The sequence below is a fragment of the Panulirus ornatus genome, chromosome 12 (assembly GCF_036320965.1).
Source record: "Panulirus ornatus isolate Po-2019 chromosome 12, ASM3632096v1, whole genome shotgun sequence".
NCBI classification, from domain to species: domain Eukaryota; kingdom Metazoa; phylum Arthropoda; class Malacostraca; order Decapoda; family Palinuridae; genus Panulirus; species Panulirus ornatus.
The window spans coordinates 59009795-59025307 of record NC_092235.1 but is presented as its reverse complement, the minus strand read 5'-3'; the positions used below and the strand labels follow the sequence as shown (position 1 = coordinate 59025307).

The 15513-nt window shown below is 28.9% G+C and overlaps 1 protein-coding gene across 1 annotated transcript in view; it reads left to right on the top strand.

Annotated features, from left to right (window-relative positions):
• The window catches only part of LOC139752089 (alpha-2-macroglobulin-like), a 52777-nt gene that overhangs the window by 4783 nt on the left and 32481 nt on the right, over positions 1-15513 (top strand). The window contains exon 3 of the mRNA XM_071667949.1: positions 254-492. Within this exon, the coding sequence (XP_071524050.1) occupies positions 254-492 (239 nt within the window). The remainder of the gene's footprint in view (positions 1-253; positions 493-15513) is intronic.

Below are 15513 nucleotides of genomic sequence, written 5' to 3'. Positions count from 1 at the left end.
ATATATATATATATATATATATATATATATATATATATATATATATATATATATTCTTCTTGGTCTTTACCATGAAGCTGAAAATTTCTTGCATCATATACTCTCAATATATCCCATTACATTTGCATTCCCCCATTCATCATATCATATCACACACACACACACACACACACACACACACACACACACACACACACACACATACATGCTCTCCACATATCCATCACCTCTAACTGTATCATCCGGTATAAAGGTAAAGCGGAAGTGTGCAGGACACTGAAAATACCTTTCGTGGAGAAGAATCAACTTCGTCTATGTTTGTCGGGGCAGTTGTGTGGCACCTCCCTGTTCCGTCAGATCGAACTGTCCATCGTCAATACCACGGGTCAGACCTTCATCCAAACGGATAAGTTCCTCTACAAGCCCGGCCAGAAAGTTCAGTTCAGGGTGCTTACCATTGAGGGGACAGCACTTAAAGTCTCGACGTTAAAGGTACAGTAGAATCGTCCATGTACTAGCAATGATTCAGTGTCAGGTGTACTCTAAGCCTATGTATACCAAGACGACCAAGGCGCATGTGGGTGGAGCCTGTATGCTACGTCATTGGCCCTAAGAAAAAGAAAACGTGCTGGTACAGGGGTAACAAAAATGTAGATTGATCTACATTTTGCTCACACTTTCCATACCTTCCCACACAGTATTCATACCTTCCCTTGCAGTTTCCTTGCAACTGAGGGTTCAGGGCCGCGTGACGTCACAAGACCGGGTCTGTTTTTAGAGTCAGAGTGGATTAATTTGGTATATATATAGGCTTGGTGGTGTATTATGTTACTCGTGTTGTTGAACGGTGACGTGACATTTACCAATGTCATTCACATAGATTCATTCATGTGTAGACCTTGTATGGTGTCAGTCGTACATTGTCAACCGCTTAGCGTCATGCAGTGTCAAACACATCCTGTGAGTCATGCAGAGCATCAATCGAACTGCAGTGATAAGCGAAAATACCATGAAAGCCATGACACCTGTGAATGACCGTTGTTTAGATACGTTGTTTCCCTCCCATTATGTCATCCGTAACTAAGGTAGAAATTGTAAATATAATGTCGCCTTCCTGTCTATGACTGGGTGAAACAAAACACAAACGATTACTCCATAAACATCCAATAGACTCCGTATTGCAGTGGAATTTGAATATTTTTGCATCGTTTAATATCAGTTTTGGAATCAACTTTCGGATAAATTTCAGTAATTGTTTTCAGACTTAGTAACAGTGTAGTATCAACTTCCCCGCAAGTCTTGAGGATGAATCTTTTTAAAAGGTTTACTGTAAAAGTGGGTTTTGATTACACAATAGTCAAGAAACTTCTAGAAGACAAGATTTATTGATATAACTGCCTTCTCATGTCTTGTCCGTATCACCTTTCAAATTGTTTAGTATCTAATACTAATAAATTTCCTATTCAGCATGACGAAATATAGAGAAAGTCGTATCAAGTATCTGTAGGAAAAACGACAATAGTGGCTAATGAGAGTGGCGTATCTAGGGGAAATAGCGCCTATGACCAGCACTGAAACCATGCCATTGGCTTGATTAAAAATGTACATACAGTGGATTTATAAAAAAAAAATATATATATAGTGTAATTATAAACTGTTAAAGAGTTAAGTCACACTTTAATCTACATAAACTCTTATTTGAACAAAATTGTTATGTAGAAGCGGTAATGCAACTGATAGTAGCAAAATATTACTATAGTCGAAAAGTAGGCGAGTTTCTTTTTCATCTCACAAAACCGAATCGTAAAAAATGTCAAGCAGGCAGCATATGTCTGAATAATCTGTGGTCAGAACCTAAAAGATCTTATGATTAGTCGGGTAATTAGCATATTAATTTCATAATTAATCTAAGGGGTAATTAAAGGCATTAATAATGCGAAATGCAGTCATTTGACTCGGAATACTTAATCAGCATGTAAAATAACATCTATACCCAGATATTCAATAAAATCTGAAGAAGTTGAAAATCTGAGCAAAATATTTTGTAAGACTATATAGCTTGGGATTTTTCTTGATTTTTTTCAAGGAATGGATTTTCTTGAGAATTTCAGGATATGAGGTTTTAGGTATGCTGATTACGAATCTGGTGAAAACCTCGAAAGTCGTGTAATTAGTCGAGTAATTAGCATATTAATTTGATTATAATTAATCTAAGGGGTAATTAAAGGCATTAATAATTCGAAATGCAGTCATTTGACTCGGTATACTTAATCAGCATAAAAAATAACAACTATACCCAGATTTTCATTAAAATCTAAAGAAGTTGAAAATCTGAGCAAAATATTTTGGATTTTTCTTGATTTTTTTTTAAAAAATGGATTTTCTTGAGAATTTCAAGATAGATGGTTTTAGGTATGCTGAATACGAATATGTGGTCAAAATCTAAAAATTCCTATGAACAGTCGAGTAATTAGCATATCAATTTTATTATAATTAATGTAAGGGGTAATTAAAGGCATTAATAATGCGAAATGCAGCCATTTGACTCAGAATACTTAATCAGCATGCAAAATAACATTTATAGCCAGATTTTCATTAAAATCTAAAGAAGATGAAAATCTGAGCAAAATATTTTGCTAGGATTTTTCTTGATTTTTTTCAAAAAATGGATTTTCTTGAGAATTTCAGGATAGATAGTCTTAGGTATGCTGAATACGAATCTGTGGTCAAGACCTAAAAAATCTTGTAATTAGTTGGGTAATTAGCATATCAATTTTATCATTAATCTAAGGAGTAATTAAAGGCATTAATAATGCGAGATGCAGTCATTTGACTCAAAATACTTAATCAGCATGTAAAATAACATCTACACCCAGATTTTCAAAAAAATATGAAGAAGTTGAAAATCTGAGCAAAATATTTTGTACGACTAATTTAGCGTGTGTCTTGGTTTTTTTTTCAAAAAATAGATTTTCTTGAGAATTTCAGGATAGATGGTTATAGGTATGCTGAATACGAATCTGTGGTCAAAACCTAAAAAATCTTTTGATTAGTTGGGTAATTAGCATATTAATTTTATAATTAATCTAAGGGGCAATTAAAGGCATTAATAATGCGAAATGCACTTATTATACTCAAAATACTTAATCAGCATGTAAAATTACATCTATACCCAGACTTTCATTAAAATTTGAAGAAGTTGAAAATTTGAACAAAATATTTTGTAAAGCCTTGGATTTTTCTTGATTTTTTTTTCAAAAAATGGAATTTCTTGCGAATTTCAGGATAGATGGTTCTAGGTATGCTGAATACGAATCTGTGGTCAAAACTTAAGAATTCCTGTAATTAGTCGGGTAATTACCACATTGATTTTATTATAATTAATCTAACGGTTAATAAAAAGGCATTACTAATGCGAAATGCAGTTATTTTACTCAAAATACTTACTCAGCATGTAAAATAACATCGATATCCAGATTTTCATTAAAATATAGATAAGTTGAATATCTGATTTTTTTCAAAAAATGGATTTTCTTGAGAATTTCAGGATAGATGGTTTTAGGTATGCTGAATACTAATCTGTGGTCAAAACCTAAAAAATCTTGTAATTAGTCGGGTAAATAGCATATCAAATTTATAATTAATCTAAGGGGTAATTAAAGGCATTGATAATGCGAAATGCAGTCATTTGACGCGGATTACTTAATCAGCATGTAAAATAACATCTATACCCAGATATTCAATAAAATCTGAAGAATTTGAAAATCTGAGCCTGGGATTTTTCTTGATTTTTTTCAAGGAATAGATTTTCTTGAGAATTTTTGGATATGTGGTTTTAGGTGAAAACCTAGAAATTCGTGTAATTAGTCGAGTAATTAGCATAATAATTTCATTATGATTAATCTAAGGGGTAATTAAAGGCATCAATAATTCGAAATGCAGTCATTTGACTCGGTATACTTAATCAGCATATAAAATAACAACTATAAACAGATTTTCATTAAAATCTAAAGAAGTTGAAAATCTGAGCAAAATATTTTGCAAGGCCTTGGATTTTTCTTGAATTTTTTTCAAAAATTGGATTTTCTTCAAAATTTCAGGATAGATGGTTTTAGGTATGCTGAATATGAATCTGTGGTCAAAACCTGAAAATTCGTGTAATTAGTCGGGTAATTAGCATATTAATTTTATACTTAATCTAAGGGGTAATTAAAGTCATTAACAATGCGAAATGCACTTATTTTACTCAAAAGACTTAATCAGCGTGTAAAATTACGTCTATAATCAGATTATCATTAAAATTTGAAGAAGTTGAAAATTTCAACAAAATATATAGCCTGGGATTTTTCATGATTTTTTTCAAAAAACGGATTTTCTTGAGAATTTCAGGATAGATGGTTTTACGTATGCTGAATACGAATCTGTGGTAAAAACCTAAAAAGTCTTGTAATCAGTCGGGTAATTAGCATATTGATTTTATAATTAATCTAAGGGGTAATTAAAGGCATTAATAATGCGAAATGCAGTTATTTTACTCAAAATACTCAATCAGCATGTAAAATTACATTTATAGACAGATTTTCATTAAAATTGGAAAAAGTTGAAAATTTGAACAAAATATTTTGTAAGGCTATACCTAGGATTTTTCTTGATTTTTTCAAGGTATGGATTTTCTTGAGAATTTTAGGATAGATGATTTTAGGTATGCTGAATAGGAATCTGTGGTCAAAACTTAAAAATTCCTGTAAATAGTCGAGTAATTAGCATATTAATTTTATCATAATTAATGTAAGGGGTAATTAAAGGCATTAATAATGCGAAATGAAGTCGTTTGACTCAGAATACTTAATCAGCATGTAAAATAACATCTATATCCAGATTTTCATTAAAATCTAAAGAAGTTGAAAATCTGAACAAAATATTTTGCCGGGATTTTTCTTGATTTTTTCATGGAATGGATTTTCTTGAGAATTTCAGGATACGTGGTTTTAGGAATGCTAATTACGAATCTGTGGTGAAAACCTAGAAGTTCGTGTAATATTCGAGTAATTAGCATATCAATTTGATTACTATTAATCTAAGGGGTAATTAAAGGCATTAATAATGCAAAATGCAGTCATTTGACTCGGTATATTTAATCAGCATGTAAAATAACAACTATACCCAGATTTTCATTAAAATCTAAAGAAGTTGAAAATCTGAGCAAAATATTTTGTAAGACTATATATAGCCGGGGATTTTTCTTGATTTTTTTCAGAGAATTGATTCTCTTGAGAATTTCAGGATATGTGGTTTTAGGTATGCTGATTAAGAATCTGTGGTGAAAACCTAGAAATTCGTGTAATTAGTCGAGCAATCAGCATATTAATTTGATTACAAGTAATCTAAGGGGTAATTAAAGGCATTAATAATTCGAAATGCAGTCATTTGACTCGGTATACTTAATCAGCATATAAAATAACAACTATACCCAGATTTTCATTAAAATCTAAAGAAGTTGAAAATCTGAGCAAAATATTTTGCAAGGCTATAGCCTTGGATTTTTCTTGATTTTTTTCAAAAATGTGGATTTTCTTGAGAATTTCAGGATAGATGGTTTTAGGTATGCTGAATACGAATCTGTGGTCAAAACCTATAAATTCGTGTAAAAAGTCGGGTAATTAGCATATTAATTTTATAATTAATCGAAGCGGTAATTAAAGGCATTAATAATGCGAAATGCACTTATTTTACTCAAAATACTTAATCAGCATGTAAAAATACGTGTACAATCAAATTTTTATTAAAACTTGAAGAAGTTGAAAATTTCAACAAAATATTTTGCCAGGCAATAGCCGGGATTTTTCATGATTTTTTCCAAAAAAATGGATTTTCTTGAGAATTTCAGGATAGATGGTTTTACGTATGCTGAATACGAATCTGTGGTCAAAACGTAAAAAATCTTGTAATCAGTCGGGTAATTAGCATATTAATCTTATAATTAGTCTAAGGGGTAATTAAAGGCATTAATAATGCGAAATGCTGTTATTTTACTCAAAATACTTAATCAGCATGTAAAATTATATTTATAGCCAGATTTTAATCAAAATTGGAAGAAGTTGAAAATCTGAACAAAACATTTTTCTTGATTTTTTTCAAGAAATGGATTTTCTTGAGAATTTCAGGATAGATGATTTTAGGTATGCTGAATACAAATCTGTTGTCAAAACTTAAAAATTCCTGTGAATAGTCGAGTAATTACCATATCAATTTTACTATAATTAATGTAAAGGGTAATTAAAGGCATTGATAATGCGAAATGCAGTCATTTGACTCAGAATACTTAATCAGCATGTAAAATTATATCTATACCCAGGTTTTCATTAAAATCGAAAGAAGTTGAAAATCTGAGCAAAATATTTTGTAAGGCTATAGCCTTGAATTTTTCTTGATTTTTTTCAAAAAATAGATTTTCTTGAGAATTTCAGGATATATGGTTTTAGGTATACTGAATACGAATCTGTGGTAAAAACCTAAAAATTCGTGTAATTAGTAGGGTAATTAGCATATTAATTTCATAATTAATCTAAGGGGTAATTAAAGGCATTAATAATGCGAAATGCACTTATTTTACTCAAAATACTTAATCAGCACAGAAAATTACATTTATAGCCAGATTTTCATCAAAGTTGGAAGAAGTTGAAAATTTGAACAAAATATTTTGTAAGGCTAATACCTAGGATTTTTCTTGATTTTTTTCAAGAAATGGATTTTCTTGACAATTTCAGGATAGATGGTATTAGGTATGCTGAATACGAATCTGTGATCAAAACCTAAAAATTCCTATGAACAGTCGAGCAATTAGCATAATAATTTTATTATAATTAATGTAAGGGGTAATTAAAGGCAGTAATAATGCGAAATGCAGTCATTTGACTCAGAATACTTAATCAGCATGTAAAATAACATTTATAGCCAGATTTTCATTAAAATCTAAAGAAGTTGAAAATCTGAGCAAATATTTTGCTAATATTTTGTAAGGCTAATACCTAGGATTTTTCTTGATTTTTTGCAAAAAATGGATTTTCTTGAGAATTTCAGGATAGATAGTCTTAGGTATGCTGAATACGAATCTGTGGTCAAGACCTAAAAAATCTTGTAATTAGTTGGGTAATAAGCATATTAATTTTATAATTAATCTAAGGAGTAATTAAAGGCATTAATAATGCGAGATGCAGTCATTTGACTCAAAATACTTAATAAGCATGTAAAATAACATCTATACCCAGATTTTCAATAAAATATGAAGAGGTTGAAAATCTGAGCAAAATATTTTGTACGACTAATTTAGCGTGTGATTTTTCTTGGTTTTTTTCAAAAATAGATTTTCTTGAGAATTTCAGGATATATGGTTTTAGGTATGCTGAATACGAATCTGTGATCAAAACGTAAAAAATCTTGTAATCAGTCGGGTAATTAGCATATTAATTTTATAATTAATCTAAGGGCTAATTAAAGGCATTATTAATGCGAAATGCAGTTATTTTACTCAAAATACTTAATCAGCATGTAAAATTACATTTATAGCCAGATTTTAATCAAAATTGGAAGAAGTTGAAAATCTGAACAAAATATTTTTCTTGATTTTTTTCAAGAAATGGATTTTCTTGAGAATTTCAGGATAGATGATTTTAGGTATGCTGAATACAAATCTGTTGTCAAAACTTAAAAATTCCTGTGAATAGTCGAGTAATTACCATATCAATTTTATTATAATTAATGTAAAGGGTAATTAAAGGCATTGATAATGCGAAATGCAGTCATTTGACTCAGAATACTTAATCAGCATGTAAAATTATATCTATACCCAGGTTTTCATTAAAATCGAAAGAAGTTGAAAATCTGAGCAAAATATTTTGCAAGGCTATAGCCTTGGATTTTTCTTGATTTTTTTCAAAAAATGGATTTTCTTAAGAATTTCAGGATAGATAGTCATAGGTATGCTGAATACGAATCTGTGGTCAAAATCTAAAAAATCTTGTACTTAGTCGGGTAATTAGCATATTAATTTTATAATTAATCTAAGGAGTAATTAATGGCATTAATAATGCGATATTCAGTCATTTGACTCGGAATACTTAATCAGCGTGTAAAATAACATCTATACCCAGATATTCAATAAAATCTGAAGAAGTTGAAAATGTGAGCAAAATATTTTGTACGACTATATAGCCTGGGATTTTTCTTGATTTTTTTCAAGGAATGCATTTTCTTGAGAATTTCAGGATATGTGGTTTTAGGTATTCTGATTACGAATCTGGTGAAAACATCGAAATTCGTGTAATTAGTCGAGTAATTAGCATAATAATTTGAATATAATTAATCTAAGGGGTAATTAAAGGCATTAATAATTCGAAATGCAGTCATTTGACTCGTTATACTTAATCAGCATAAAAAATAACAACTATACCCAGATTTTCATTAAAATCTAAAGAAGTTGAAAATCTGAGCAAAATATTTTTTCTTGATTTTTTTCAAAAAATGGATTTTCTTGAGAATTTCAGGATAAATGGTTTTAGGTATACTGAATACGAATCTGTGGTAAAAACCTAAAAATTCGTGTAATTAGTAGGGTAATTAGCATATTAATTTTATAATTAATCTAAGGGGTAATTAAAGGCATTAATAATGCGAAATGCAGTTATTTTACTCAAAATACTTAATCAGCATGGAAAATTACATTTATAGCCAGATTTTCATCAAAGTTGGAAGAAGTTGAAAATTTGAACAAAATATTTTGTAAGGCTATACCTAGGATTTTTCTTGATTTTTTTCAAGGAATGGATTTTCTTGACAATATCAGGATAGATGGTTTTAGGTATGCTGAATACGAATCTGTGATCAAAACCTAAAAATTCCTATGAACAGTCGAGCAATTAGCATAATAATTTTATTATAATTAATGTAAGGGGTAATTAAAGGCAGTAATAATGCGAAATGCAGTCATTTGACTCAGAATACTTAATCAGCATGTAAAATAACATTTATAGCCAGATTTTCATTAAAATCTAAAGAAGTTGAAAATCTGAGCAAATATTTTGCTAGGCTATAGCCTTGGATTTTTCTTGATTTTTTTCAAAAAATGGATTTTCTTGAGAATTTCAGGATAGATAGTCTTAGGTATGCTGAATACGAATCTGTGGTCAAGACCTAAAAAATCTTGTAATTAGTTGGGTAATAAGCATATTAATTTTATAATTAATCGAAGGAGTAATTAAAGGCATTAATAATGCGAGATGCAGTCATTTGACTCAAAATACTTAATCAGCATGTAAAATAACATCTATACCCAGATTTTCAATAAAATATGAAGAGGTTGAAAATCTGAGCAAAATATTTTGTACGACTAATTTAGCGTGTGATTTTTCTTGGTTTTTTTCAAAAATAGATTTTCTTGAGAATATCAGGATATATGGTTTTAGGTATGCTGAATACGAATCTGTGAGCAAAACGTAAAAAATCTTGTAATCAGTCGGGTAATTAGCATATTAATCTTATAATTAATGTAAGGGCTAATTAAAGGCATTAATAATGCGAAATGAAGTTATGTTACTCAAAGTACTTAATCAGCATGTAAAATTATATTTATAGCCAGATTTTAATCAAAATTGGAAGAAGTTGAAAAATTGAACAAAATATTTTTCTTGATTTTTTCAAGAAATGGATTTTCTTAAGAATTTCAGGATAGGTGATTTAGGTATGCTGAATACAAATCTGTTGTCAAAACTTAAAAATTCCTGTGAATAGTCGAGTAATTACCATATCAATTTTATTATAATTAATGTAAAGGGTAATTAAAGGCATTGATAATACGAAATGCAGTCATTTGACTCAGAATATTTAATCAGCATGTAAAATTGTATCTATACCCAGGTTTTCATTAAAATCGAAAGAAGTTGAAAATCTGAGCAAAATATTTTGTAAGACTATATAGCCTGGGATTTTTCTTGTTTTTTTTCAAGGAATGGATTTTCTTGAGAATTTCAGGATATGTGGTTTTAGGTATTCTGATTACGAATCTGGTGAAAACCTCGAAATTCGTGTAATTAGTCGAGTAATTAGCATATTAATTTGAATATAATTAATCTAAGGGGTAATTAAAGGCATTAATAATTCGAAATGCAGTCATTTGACTCGTTATACTTAATCAGCATAAAAAATAACAACTATACCCAGATTTTCATTAAAATCTAAAGAAGTTGAAAATCTGAGCAAAATATTTTTCTTGATTTTTTTCAAAAAATGGATTTTCTTGAGGATTTCAGGATATATGGTTTTAGGTATACTGAATGCGAATCTGTGGTAAAAACCTAAAAATTCGTGTAATTAGTAGGGTATTTAGCATATTAATTTTATAATTAATCTAAGTGGTAATTAAAGGCATTAATAATGCGAAATGCAGTTATTTTACTCAAAATACTTAATCAGCATGGAAAATTACATTTATAGCCAGATTTTCATCAAAGTTGGTAGAAGTTGAAAATTTGAACAAAATATTATGTAAGGCTATACCTAGGATTTTTCTTGATTTTTTTTCAAGGAATGGATTTTCTTGACAATTTCAGGATAGATGGTTTTAGGTATGCTGAATACGAATCTGTGATCAAAACCTAAAAATTCCTATGAACAGTCGAGCAATTAGCATAATAATTTTATGTAATTAATGAAGGGTAATTAAAGGCAGTAATATGCGTAAATGCAGTCATTTGACTCAGAATAACTTAATCAGCATGTAAAATAACATTTATAGCCGATTTCATTAAAATCTAAGAAGTTAAAATCTGAGCAAAATTTTGTTAGGCTATAGCCTTGGATTTTTCTTGATTTTTTTCAAGGTATTGGATTTTCTTGAGAATTTTCAGGTAAATTTCGTTAGGTTTGGCTGAATACGAATCTGTGGTCAAAACCTAAAATCGTAATCGTGGGTAATTAGCATATTAATTTAATTATTAAGGTAATTAAGGCATTAATAATCGAAAGCAGTTTACTCAAATATTAACATGTAAAATACTTTATAGCAATTTAATAATGGAAGAGTGAAAATCTGAAAAAATATTTTCTTGATTTTTTCAAAATATTTCTTGAATTCAGATAATGTTTTAGTATGCGAATACAATCTGTGTCAAAACTTAAAAATCTGTAAAGTCGTAATACCATATAATTTTATTATAATATAAGGTATTAAAGCATTATAAGCGAAATGCAGTATTTGACCAAATACTTATCACAGTAAAATTAATTAACCAGTTATTAAAATCGAAAAAGTTAAATCTGAATATCAATTTTCTTGATTTTTCAAAAAATGGATTCTAAAATTCAGATATATTAGTGTGAATACAATCTGTGTCAAAACTAAAATCTTATAGTCGATTACATTATTTTAATTAATTAAGTAATAGCATTAAGCATCATCATTTGACCGGATACTATCACGGTAATATCTAACCAGATTCATAAATCGAGAAGTAAATTCAAATTTGTAGCTTAGCCTGATTTTATTTTTTAAGATGGATTTCTAAATTTCAGATGTGTTAGTATCTGATACGATTAACGAATCTGTAATTATCGATTAGCATTAATTTTAATATCTAAGGTAATTAAGGTTAATATGACAGCATTTGACTCGGATTAATCACAAAAAACACTTACGATTCATAAATCTAAAGTTGAATGAGCAAAATTTTTAAGCACCGATTTTCTTGATTTTTTTCAAATATTTTGAATTTGATATGTTAGTATTGATCGAACTGGTAAACCTAATTCTGTATTAGATATAGATATATTTATATTATCTAAGGTATAAAGGCATTAATCGAAATGCTATTTTACTCAATACTACAATAAATACATAACCAATTTCATAAATAAGAATGAAAATGACAAATATTTAGGCATACTGGTTTTTCTTATTTTTTCAAAAATGGATTCTTGACAATTTCAGGTAAGGTTAGTATCGATCGATCTGTAAAACTAAAATTCTTAAAAGAATTATAATTTAAATTAATAAGGTAATAAGAGTATAATGCGAATGCAGTATTTATCAAAATAATCACATGTAAACATTATCCAATTATAAATAAGATGAAATCTACAAAATAAAGTAAAGTCGGGTAATTAGCATATTAATTCTTATAATTAATCTAAGGGGTAATTAAAGGCATTAATAATGCGAAATGCAGTTATTTTACTCAGAATACTTAATCAGCATGGAAAATTACATTTATAGCCAGATTTTCATCAAAGTTGGAAGAAGTTGAAAATCTGAACAAAATAGTTTGTAAGGCTATACCTAGGATTTTTCTTGATTTTTTTCAAGAAATGGATTTTCTTGAGAATTTCAGGATAGATGGTTTTAGGTATGCTGAATACGAATCTGTGATCAAAACCTAAAAATTCTATGTAATAGTCGAGCAATTAGCATAATAATTTTATATAATTAATGTAAGGAGTAATTAAAGGCATTAATAATGCGAAATGCAGTCATTTGACTCAGAATACTTAATCAGCATATAAAATAACAACTATACCCAGAATTTCATTAAAATCTAAAGAAGTTGAAAATCTGAGCAAAATATTTGTAGGCTATAGCCTTGGATTTTTCTTGATTTTTTTCAAGGAATGGATTTTCTTGAGAATTTCAGGATATATCGTTTTAGGTTTGCTGAATACGAATCTGTGGTCAAAACCTATAAATTCGAGTAAAAAGTCGGGTAATTAGCATATTAATCTTATAATTAATCTAAGGGGTAATTAAAGGCATTAATAATGCGAAATGCAGTTATTTTACTCAAAATACTTAATCAGCATGTAAAATTACATTTATAGCCAGATTTTAATCAAAATGGGAAGAAGTTGAAAATCTGAACAAAATATTTTTCTTGATTTTTTTCAAGAAATGGATTTTCTTGAGAATTTCAGGATAGATGATTTTAGGTATGCTGAATACAAATCTGTTGTCAAAACTTAAAAATTCCTGTGAATAGTCGAGTAATTACCATATCAATTTTATTATAATTAATGTAAAGGGTAATTAAAGGCATTGATAATGCGAAATGCAGTCATTTGACTCAGAATACTTAATCAGCACGTAAAATTATATCTATACCCAGGTTTTCATTAAAATCGAAAGAAGTTAAAAATCTGAGCAAAATATTTTGCAAGGCTATAGCCTTGGATTTTTCTTGATTTTTTTCAAAAAATGGATTTTCTTAAGAATTTCAGGATAGATAGTCATAGGCATGCTGAATACGAATCTGTGGTCAAAATCTAAAAAATCTTGTACTTAGTCCGGTCATTAGCATATTAATTTTATAATTAATCTAAGGAGTAATTAATGGCATTAATGATGCGATATTCAGTCATTTGACTCGGAATACTTAATCAGCGTGTAAAATAACATCTATACCCAGATATTCAATAAAATCTGAAGAAGTTGAAAATGTGAGCAAAATATTTTGTACGACTATATAGCCTGGGATTTTTCTTGATTTTTTTCAAGGAATGGATTTTCTTGAGAATTTCAGGATATGTGGTTTTAGGTATTCTGATTACGAATCTGGTGAAAACCTCGAAATTCGTGTAATTAGTCGAGTAATTAGCATATTAATTTGAATATAATTAATCTAAGGGGTAATTAAAGGCATTAATAATTCGAAATGCAGTCATTTGACTCGGTATACTTAATCAGCATAAAAAATAACAACTATACCCAGATTTTCATTAAAATCTAAAGAAGTTGAAAATCTGAGCAAAATATTTTACAAGGCTATAGCCTAGGATTTTTCTTGATTTTTTTCAAAAAATGGATTTTCTTGACAATTTTAGGATATATGGTTTTAGGTATACTGAATACGAATCTGTGGTAAAAACCTAAAAATTCGTGTAATTAGTAGGGTAATTAGCATATTAATTTTATAATTAGTCTAAGGGGTAATTAAAGGCATTAATAATGCGAAATGCAGTTATTTTACTCAAAATACTTAATCAGCATGGAAAATTACATTTATAGCCAGATTTTCATCAAAGTTGGAAGAAGTTGAAAATTTGAACAAAATAGTTTGTAAGGCTATACCTAGGATTTTTCTTGATTTTTTTTCAAGAAATGGATTTTCTTGAGAATTTCAGGATATATCGTTTTAGGTTTGCTGAATACGAATCTGTGGTCAAAACCTATAAATTCGAGTAAAAAGTCGGGTAATTAGCATATTAATCTTATAATTAATCTAAGGGGTAATTAAAGGCATTAATAATGCGAAATGCAGTTATTTTACTCAAAATACTTAATCAGCATGTAAAATTACATTTATAGCCAGATTTTAATCAAAATGGGAAGAAGTTGAAAATCTGAACAAAATATTTTTCTTGATTTTTTTCAAGAAATGGATTTTCTTGAGAATTTCTGGATAGATGATTTTAGGTATGCTGAATACAAATCTGTTGTCAAAACTTAAAAATTCCTGTGAATAGTCGAGTAATTACCATATCAATTTTATTATAATTAATGTAAAGGGTAATTAAAGGCATTGATAATGCGAAATGCAGTCATTTGACTCAGAATACTTAATCAGCACGTAAAATTATATCTATACCCAGGTTTTCATTAAAATCGAAAGAAGTTAAAAATCTGAGCAAAATATTTTGCAAGGCTATAGCCTTGGATTTTTCTTGATTTTTTTCAAAAAATGGATTTTCTTAAGAATTTCAGGATAGATAGTCATAGGCATGCTGAATACGAATCTGTGGTCAAAATCTAAAAAATCTTGTACTTAGTCCGGTCATTAGCATATTAATTTTATAATTAATCTAAGGAGTAATTAATGGCATTAATGATGCGATATTCAGTCATTTGACTCGGAATACTTAATCAGCGTGTAAAATAACATCTATACCCAGATATTCAATAAAATCTGAAGAAGTTGAAAATGTGAGCAAAATATTTTGTACGACTATATAGCCTGGGATTTTTCTTGATTTTTTTCAAGGAATGGATTTTCTTGAGAATTTCAGGATATGTGGTTTTAGGTATTCTGATTACGAATCTGGTGAAAACCTCGAAATTCGTGTAATTAGTCGAGTAATTAGCATATTAATTTGAATATAATTAATCTAAGGGGTAATTAAAGGCATTAATAATTCGAAATGCAGTCATTTGACTCGGTATACTTAATCAGCATAAAAAATAACAACTATACCCAGATTTTCATTAAAATCTAAAGAAGTTGAAAATCTGAGCAAAATATTTTACAAGGCTATAGCCTAGGATTTTTCTTGATTTTTTTCAAAAAATGGATTTTCTTGACAATTTTAGGATATATGGTTTTAGGTATACTGAATACGAATCTGTGGTAAAAACCTAAAAATTCGTGTAATTAGTAGGGTAATTAGCATATTAATTTTATAATTAGTCTAAGGGGTAATTAAAGGCATTAATAATGCGAAATGCAGTTATTTTACTCAAAATACTTAATCAGCATG